The sequence below is a fragment of the Poecilia reticulata genome, unplaced genomic scaffold (genome assembly GCF_000633615.1).
Source record: "Poecilia reticulata strain Guanapo unplaced genomic scaffold, Guppy_female_1.0+MT scaffold_755, whole genome shotgun sequence".
Taxonomy (NCBI): Eukaryota; Metazoa; Chordata; class Actinopteri; order Cyprinodontiformes; family Poeciliidae; genus Poecilia; species Poecilia reticulata.
This window is the reverse complement of record NW_007615501.1, coordinates 1-8,903: the sequence shown is the minus strand read 5'-3', so window position 1 is coordinate 8,903 and position 8,903 is coordinate 1. Positions and strand designations below refer to the sequence as shown.

Below are 8,903 nucleotides of genomic sequence, written 5' to 3'. Positions count from 1 at the left end.
ATATATATGATGCTTTTCTACTACACCAATGCGTACGTATGAAAGTGAATGGATGCATTCTGTCTTTCCCTTTCAGAGCTGTACACGCTCCTCCTGGAGGACATTCTTGTTCTGCTACAGAAACAAGACGAGCGTCTGATCCTAAAATGTCACAGCAAAATCCTGGCAGGCACCCCAGATACAAAACACACCTTCAGCCCCATCATTAAACTTAACACTGTTCTGGTGCGCTCTGTGGCTACAGGTCAGTTTACAATCTCCCCGGACTCTCCGCTACCAAAATTTGTAGGAATAGTTCCTAGAACCTGTGTAACTGCTCAACGTTATCATAAGAGATCGGTATCTGGTGGTTTACGTCCGTTTAATTTTTTTATGAGATTGAAGAAGAAGAAAAAACACCAATTCTTTTTTGTAAAATGTCTTAATTTATTGTCCAGATTTTCACTTAAACTCCTTTGACAGAAACATAAACAATCTAAGCTTAAAGCCTCCTGATCACTCTCTCTCCTGCCAGACAACAAGTCCTTCTTCGTTCTCTCCATGTCTGACAACGTTGCACAGATCTATGAGCTCATGGCGCCCACAGTCTCAGATCAGAAAACGTGAGTCCAGTTTCCTTGCGATGGATTCGTTTGACATTTTTGCCACGCTTGTTTGTCTTACCGAACAGTGTTTTTCTCCTCCTACACAAGGTGGCAGACTCTGATCTCCCAAAGAGCCGACACGATGAAGGTCAAACCTCACAGCATCATACCGTTACCTCAGACTGAGTATGCTTCCTTCCCGTTTTATAATCCAGTCGCATCAGATAGCTACCAGGGTTTCGGCTTGTTACGGAGTTAAGTTTCTGTCCGTGTGTGGGTGTCTTAGTGGGGAGAGAGACGGCGTGGAGATCATTACAGCAGGCGTTTCCAGACTGAGCAGAGAACAAGACCGCACATCCACTGGCAGCACGCAGTCCACAGGTAACCGAAGACGCTCATTTCTATCTTGGAAAACATTTCTGTCCGCACAACTCAGACACTGCAGCTGTGTAACTGCAACCATCCATCTTTAGACAAAGAGAGCGGCCCAGCCTCCAGAAGTACACTGCAAGGTTCTCTACCTGCTGGCAACCCGTTTGAGGAAGTGAAGGCAGACGTGGAGGAAGAGGAAGGTTTTCTTGACCCGGAGCTTTCGTGCGAAGTATCTGAAGTTGACAGAGAAGGAGACTCGTTCGATGTGTTCCCCTCAAGGGCAGACGAAGCACTAAAAACATGTAAGTCCTCTGGACACAAAGAAATTAACTCGCCGAGCTCTTAAATTACAAAACAAGTCATTACCTCTCGCCGGTTTCTTCAGTGGCCGCATTAAAGCAAGTCCTGGTGAACCAGCTGATGTCCCAGGAGGCAGCACAACAAACCAAACGTTCCACGGGAGTCCGTCTCCTGAGAACCACCTCCTTGCGGACACCGACGGACAACCGCGCAAAGGTGATGGTTCACAACGGCTCTGAGAAGAGCGGCTCTAAGGCAGAGGACCTGGCTCAGGACCTGGGGTCAGGGGACACTGGATTCTTTGATTCTCCTGAAGACTATGGTATGTGCGAGGAAGTAGAAGATTGATAAAAAAAAACAAATGTGTTGGGAAATTCTTTGCAATAGATCATTTTGATTCTGCCTGCAGGATGTTTAGTCCTGGGGGGTTACGGAGGACAAGGGGAGAGCAGCACAGACGACGACATCCTGGCGTCAACCCAAGGGAAACAGCTGAGGACCTCACAAGGCTGTGCGGCCGACTCCGGCATCAATTTGAGGTTTTCTTCAACGTCACAGTTCGGCAGCCTCTCCACTTTCAGCAGACAGGTGTTGTCTCACCTTAGACATCTTCAGACCAGCCTCGGCTATTTAAAGGTACTCAAGATCACTCATCGTTATGTATTTTCAGCTCCTCAACACGCCGTTTAATCCCGGGTTCCTACACATATTTAGAAAGTCTGAGAAAAGTGTTATCCTGGTCTGTTCAAGTTTGTGTTTCCAGACTATATTCTCCATCTGAATGAGATAACGATGCAGTGTACGATTGAAACAACAACAAATAGACGATGTGTTCTTCCATCCATCTCGCCATCTATTCATCCATCAGTCTACCTAACAACTTACTTAATTACCAGTCTATAATCGACACCTTTTCCTCCCTTTTTACAGGAGGTTGAGACCAAGTACAATAATCTAATACGCCAAAGGACAGACAGGTCATCGACGGACACAGATGGAAATAAAGGTACTCGCATTTAAGCGTAAATCCACCACTTTGAACCATTTCTGTTTGCCCTTTTTTTTTCTAATTTTCCATTCAATGTTGTTTTTTCTCAGATAAAAGATAGTGTGGATGTCAACGCCGCGGCTTTTGACATTGGTACCACGGAAGAAGTACCGACTCGCCGTCTGTTCTTTCTTCTCGAGTCCTGGACTTTCTGGACGTCGTATAAGCTTGTCCTTTGACTGCTGAGCTCTTCGATTATTTTTGTTTTGTTTTTGTTTTTTCCCATCACCCACAGCCATCGCAGGGAATAACAGACTTAAGTGTGAAGCAAATGTTTTTGAAGGGAGAATTCACTGGTGTGGTGCCATGCCTTCCCTTCTCAGCACAAGGCGAACAGGGAAGTGGGATTGCCCCCGAAAACCTCAACCCCCTTCTACCATTGAACACCAAATTTTCCCCTCTAAACTTCCTGCAAGAAAGAGAACTTATACCAAAATGTACAAAGATGTGTGTTTAGAATATATATATATGAAACACAAACAAGAAAAGGAAAATTTTAAGATAATGTATTAAGATTTTTTTTATTCCCAAGATGTATTTATTTTCTTTCTTTTTGTTTTTCTTTAAGTGTTTCCCAAATTGCTTGCATGCTTTTGGCCATGGTGTGTTACTTTTTTTTAGCTGCTTATCCTGGTTGGGTCGCACATGGTTGGCCTGAGTGCGCGCTAGTATACAAGTGCTCTAGCGTACCTTGATGAGTGGCAGCACTATATCCTGACTGATAGAGGCCAGAGTTGCACTAGTGATGGATAAATCCAGTGTATTAAAACTCCTGAACATTGTTAAAGTCTAGAATTTAACACAAATTCTAAGTCTGGTGTTAACTAGAATGAAGAGTCTTTAGGCTCTGATCTGGTCCTGTTGCATTTCTGTGCTGATTCCTTTCTTTCCCCTCTTGCTCTTTTCTCCTTTTATGTGCATGACTTTTTTTTTTTTTTACCCCCTCCACCCCGTGAACTTTTTTGGGTGTCATCTCTTTCCTCTTTCAAGCAGCCGAGTGGCGCTCATGCTTATTTATCCCTTCCCACACTCTATATGTCATGCTTCCTGTTGTGCCTCTGGTTATCTTGCTCTGTTGGCCTCTCCTACAAGGAGCGGTCATGCTCTCTCTGTATCAGCTTCTGACAGAAATGCTGCTTCCTTCTGCTACTGTTGGTGATACTGATCTGACTGCCCACATTTTCTAATAATGTCATGAAGTTCATCATATAGTGTACAATGATCAAGTTGGAAGGTTATTCATAACGTTACAAAATAAATAAAAGGTGCCATGACACATTGAAAAAGAAGTCAAAATATTTTCTTCCTTGTTTTCTAGATGGTTCTTATATTGGAGTGACAGAGCGCCTGGTAATAATATTTGAACGGTTTTGCATTTTTTTTGCCATGGCACAACCACAAATCTTAACGTAATTTCATCAAATTTTATGGAAAAAAACTAGCAGAGCATTGTGTATAATTGCCAAATGGAAGAACGGGTAATTGATTTTACGTAGATATTGCATATCTAAAATAGAGCTTTGCAAAACAGCACTTCTCTAATTATAGTCGCAACGCTTTTGGGGTACGTCTCTATCAGCTTTGCCTATCTACAGGTAGGATTTGGGAATACCAGTTTTGAAATCTTCCTACACATTCTCAATTGCATACATGTGTTTAGGCTTTGACTAGGCTTCTGTAATGCACTAAATGAATTGATGGATTTGTTTTGAAGGATGAGACTGGTAATTTTGCTAATTACAAACCTTCTTGTATAAATCTTCCATATTTCCATAATCTCTGTCCAGCACACCTGTTGCTGCTAAAGAAACATGAAAACACATCAACACATCATAATGCTGCCACCACTATTTCTCATGGTGAAGAAGCTTAGTGATGTGCAGTACTTGTTTTCCTCTGCTGATAGGATTTTGTATGAATTAAGTTAATTTTAGTCTCATCTTACCGGAGCCCCTACGTCTACATGTTTGCTCTGTCTCCTACATGACTTGTGATGTTAAATATTTAAGGAATTGTTTTCTTACTTGGGACTGGCTTAAAAATCTCCGCAACTTTGATCCTGATCTGTCTCATGTGTCTCGTGAGCTTATGATTCAGTTTTACTTAACGTTCCCTGACGAACCTCTTAGGCCTTCACAGAATAGAGTCAATTATACTGGGAGAAAAGACACAGGAAATCTTTAAGAAATTTCTCGTGTAAAATGATAAAATATGGAAAGGTTCAATGAGTATGAATCGCAACAGCATTTAATCATATTTAATGTACACATTGGCAGGTTATGCTCATTGTTACTGATCTATTTTATTTAGAGAATCATTTTTTGCATAACATCTTCAGTAATGGGAAAATAAAATATGATGGACTGGCCCAACTCTTAAAAAAAGACTGCTATGCTGAAGAATGTCTTGCTGTTGGTAGAATTACTTATTTTAATCAAAATAGAAGAACTATTCAGATAGTATAGTATTCTTATGTATATTGTGTATGAGGTACAATTACATAAATGACTTCACGTCCTGACGTCTTCATACAAGAGCCTTCTAAACCCTTTCAATGATTTGCTTTTTTTTAGATCCATCCATTGTCTCTGTTTGTCCTTGCAATGTCTCATGGGGGCTGGTGTCTGTCTCCAGCAGTCATTAAGTGAAAGGACAGGTATACCCTGGACAGGTTGCCAATCCATCACAGAATAACATAGACACACACAGGACAATCAACAATATACCTGCTATAAAAAAAAAAAGCATCTGTTAAGGATGATCTGCCACCACTATGTTTTACAATATCTTAGTTTATGTCGACTAATTAGTCAATCCTAGCTGGAAAGATGGACTAAAATGTGGTGAAATGAACAATTTTGTTTTCACCTCCAAATTACTGTTCCATGTCGTAATACCCAGATGGGAAAATGTTGACTGGACGTCCAGTCAATACTGGACGTCATACTCCAGTATTGACGTCAATGACCGTCAGTGGGCGTCGGGCGACAGTCAATGGTGGCCAGTCCGCTAGGTGGCGGTAGATGCATCTTAAGTTGGTTTGCCATCCGCCAATAAAATAAAAATCTGTGCTGTTCGGTGTTACATGCACGTGGACGTTGTTTACAGTAACTCTTACAAACGTTATTTTTAAGCTCTACTTTCTAAAAGCAACCACTTTTGATTTGTTTAGTTTGTATTTGGAGGTGCTACATGCAACACTCATTTTAGACGCACTCTATATGTCTTGTAAAATAAACATGTTTCCATGGCATCTTAGTGACGTGAGGAAGAGGCCACAAACGCGGAGTCAGTCAGTGGGTCCTCAAGTCTTAACTGCGGGTAGTCGGAGTTGCTCTCTGTTTTCAAGTGGGAAATCCAACTTCGGAGGCCGTTCCAGGTGATTTTTTTTTTCCCACTGAGAAGTCGGAATTCCCCAGTTCCGAATACAACTGGAAATGTAGCATATTGCTTAACATTTACCCACGTCTCTGCTTGAACACACCTGAGTCACTTGAGCTGGCCATCAGCAGGCTCCTGCAGGATTGGTGACAGGCTCAGGAGTCAGCTGATTAGAGACGTGTCGGAGCAGGAGCTTATGTAAAACATGCAGGACACCAGCCCTTCAAGAAGCAAGATTGCCCTCCCCTGCTCTCCCTCTTATGTAAGTCTAAAACCCAGTGTTCGTGGGAATTGTTATTCTACAGTGTGGGTGAAAAACGGGTTCAGTTTCAAAGGACGACACCTTTTAATGATATTTTCTGCGGAGCGCGGGGGACACAGTCTCGAGTATTCCTTGTATCTTTGCATATTTCTATGGTTGAATCTGTTTGTAATACCCAGTGATTCTTGAGAATAGGGACAAAACGGGTTTTTAATTTTCCCCATTTTTAAAAAATTTATTTCTCAACCTTATGTATGCAAATATGACAATGTTTTGGAAATGTAAAGATGCTAAGGTGCAGGCTCCCAGTTGCAACCTTTTTTTAAAAAAATAAAATTTTATTTCACAAAATGTCATCAAAGTTTTGTAAATTGTCAGTAATGGTGTTGACACATCATGGTTGTGACAAGCAACTTAGGAATAAGACAGAAGAAAAAAACTAAAGAATAACATAAGCTAACCAGAGCTAACTAGCCCTCCTAGCGGTGGTCATGGGGTCCTCAGAAGTTCTGGTGCCCCCCAATAATGCTTGATTTTTTTTTTTTTTTTTTTTACATTCTTTTCATGTCTCACGGTGTTGACAAAAACTAGGGACACATTTCAATGGAGTTGGAAATTATATAAAAATGATTTTTATTTCAATTTATTGATACTTTTATAATTATTTATATGACTACTTGTACTTAATTGTCATAATATATAATTTTAGTATTTCTTTAGTTATAAACTATTATAATGTATTGAGTTCTGCTCCTGGACAAGGGCTTTTACAGGCATCATCCACCGACTACAATGTTTAAAATAAAAAAATATTCAGCAAATACCAGGAAAATATACATTGTTGTGCTCACATGACCCATGTTAGTTTAGTCAGATATTTGAAAAAATTATATTTTGTGTACATTTTATTCAAATTTTGTGCTTTATTCATAGGACCTGTTTTGTCCCTATTCTCAAGAATCACTTTTGTTAGTCCCAGGTAAAGACCACATATTAAAATTCTGAACAGAGGGAAGACTTTGTTTTTACCATGCGTGTGTTTCCCTGCTTCATCACTCCTGAATCAAATAAATGTCATAAATAGACCTGTGTAGTACCTTGACTGACATACTGTAGTAATTAAACCACTCAATTCAGGTGTGTTGAAGTGAGGAAACAACCAAAAGTTACAGGAGGATGCATGGCTCCTCTGGTGTTAACGCTGAGGCAAGAACATTTGTTTACATTTTAGGTAGGTATGTAAATAATATTATGATGTACTTCATACATGCCAGTCCCCACCATCTTCTCATATGTGAGAATATGTTTATTGCATTGTCACATGAATAATTTTCCCATACAAAATCAAATACCTTGTTTTTTTTTTTATTTATTTTTTTTACCTTTTTGAAATTTCCTGAGTACATATTGGACTTCATACTCCAAAGCTGATATATCAGAGTTCAGATGTTTCTACAATCCCAGCTGAGCTGTCAGATGATCTTTCTTCAGATTGAATTTTACAGTTATTACATTTCATTCCAAGGCAAACAGAAGATGGTATGCATTTTTGATTCAGTGTAGACTTGACTTTGGCTCTGCAGAGGCATATTGTATTATTGATGTTGCTGTGCCACATAATTTGAACAGAATAATTGCAGTCTTTTTTTTTAATTTTAGATTGCAATTAATAGTTCAGTGTGCAAGTTTACCTTGATATAATCCAAAATAACTTTTAATTGAATTCAGAAACTGAAATATATAGCTTATTACACACAGGTGTATTTCAAGCATTTGTTTATTTATAATTTTGAGTAAATGAACAATCCAAATAACCTTCTGCAGAGAATAATGCATTTTAATACAAGACAAATGTTGACCTGCTTTAATCTCTGTCTACTTGGGCCTCCTTTTGCATGAATTACTGTGTCAATGCAGCGTTGCATGAAGGAGATCAATATAAAGCTCTGAGGTGTTCAGGAAGCCCAGGTTGCTTTAATTTCGAGAGAGAACTCGAAAAGACGCATGCGGACCAGTTTCGTGTAGCCCACAGACCTATCCTAATGTGTTGAAGAAAACATAACAGGTCCCCTTCAAAGTTTTCCCTTAGACTAACTGTACCGACTTTGGACTTGATGGTGACGGAGGGTGGGGGGAATAATGGAACATCATCAGCAAATTTTATTGCATGCTAAATCATCACTGGCTGTGGAAGCATCCCACTGAATCTTAAGCAATTTGGATTCTGTTCCTTTCCACTCTTCATCTCGCAATTGTTGGCAGATAATACAATTGACTTTGGGCTGCACTTCATTTTGCACCACCACGATCAACTAGAGATGTATGCCCGGATCCTATTTGTGGACTTCATCTGTAGTGGCATCCACTTGTCTGCGGATCAGGAGGGTAATGAGTCTGCACACTGACAGGAGGCAGATCAGGTGGCCCACTGGTGTGGTCAGAACCCCCTGGGACTCAAAACAATAAAGAAAAGACAGTGGAGATGATGGTGGACTTTTGGAGAATACCCTTAGCACCCCTTCTCCTCACAATCCTCTTAAAACACTGTGGACCACCTCCGACTTCTTGGAACCACCCTTTCTCGGGACCTGAGATGATCCTCACACACTGTTCGGAAAAGGGGCCAGCAGAGACTGTGCTTACAGTGGCCACTCAAGAAATACAACCTACCACAGGAGCAGCTGCACAGGAAAAATAGGAGAGTAATTTTTTCGGAGTTAACATTATTTTCATCTGAAAGTGTCATTTTTATACATTATAGAGTGAAATCATTTCAATTGGTCAATAGAGTCGGAACAAAAAAACAGAGTAAATCATATCGGAGTAAAACAAGAACACGCCCACTGAAGTTCCTTAAGTTTCGTTTCTTCCACCATCTTGTTATCCCGCATTGGAACGGAGGCGACGGTTAGCTGTGTGCCAGGTAAGTCCCCAAATGGGTTGTACATATATTTTA

At 40.4% G+C, this 8,903-nt stretch overlaps 1 protein-coding gene across 1 annotated transcript; it reads left to right on the top strand.

The window, feature by feature from the left end:
• The first annotated feature begins 18 nt into the window (after nucleotides 1-18).
• On the top strand, nucleotides 19-3,593 carry LOC103461201 (rho guanine nucleotide exchange factor 12-like). The gene is made up of 9 exons (XM_008403526.2): nucleotides 19-244; nucleotides 515-602; nucleotides 693-770; nucleotides 871-965; nucleotides 1,058-1,258; nucleotides 1,342-1,578; nucleotides 1,666-1,892; nucleotides 2,187-2,262; nucleotides 2,355-3,593. The coding sequence occupies exons 1-9, from the start codon at nucleotides 49-51 to the stop codon at nucleotides 2,363-2,365; spliced, it is 1,209 nt and encodes a 402-aa protein (XP_008401748.1). The 5' UTR covers nucleotides 19-48; the 3' UTR covers nucleotides 2,366-3,593.
• The last annotated feature ends 5,310 nt before the right edge of the window (nucleotides 3,594-8,903 follow it).

Excerpts from the sequence above, each read along its gene's own strand:
- LOC103461201 (XM_008403526.2), top strand. The coding sequence starts at position 49 with ATGGATGCATTCTGTCTTTCCCTTTCAGAGCTGTACACGCTCCTCCTG. Across the intron at positions 966-1,057 it reads TGGCAGCACGCAGTCCACAG|ACAAAGAGAGCGGCCCAGCC; the intron begins GTAACCGAAGAC and ends ATCCATCTTTAG. Across the intron at positions 1,579-1,665 it reads TGATTCTCCTGAAGACTATG|GATGTTTAGTCCTGGGGGGT; the intron begins GTATGTGCGAGG and ends TTCTGCCTGCAG.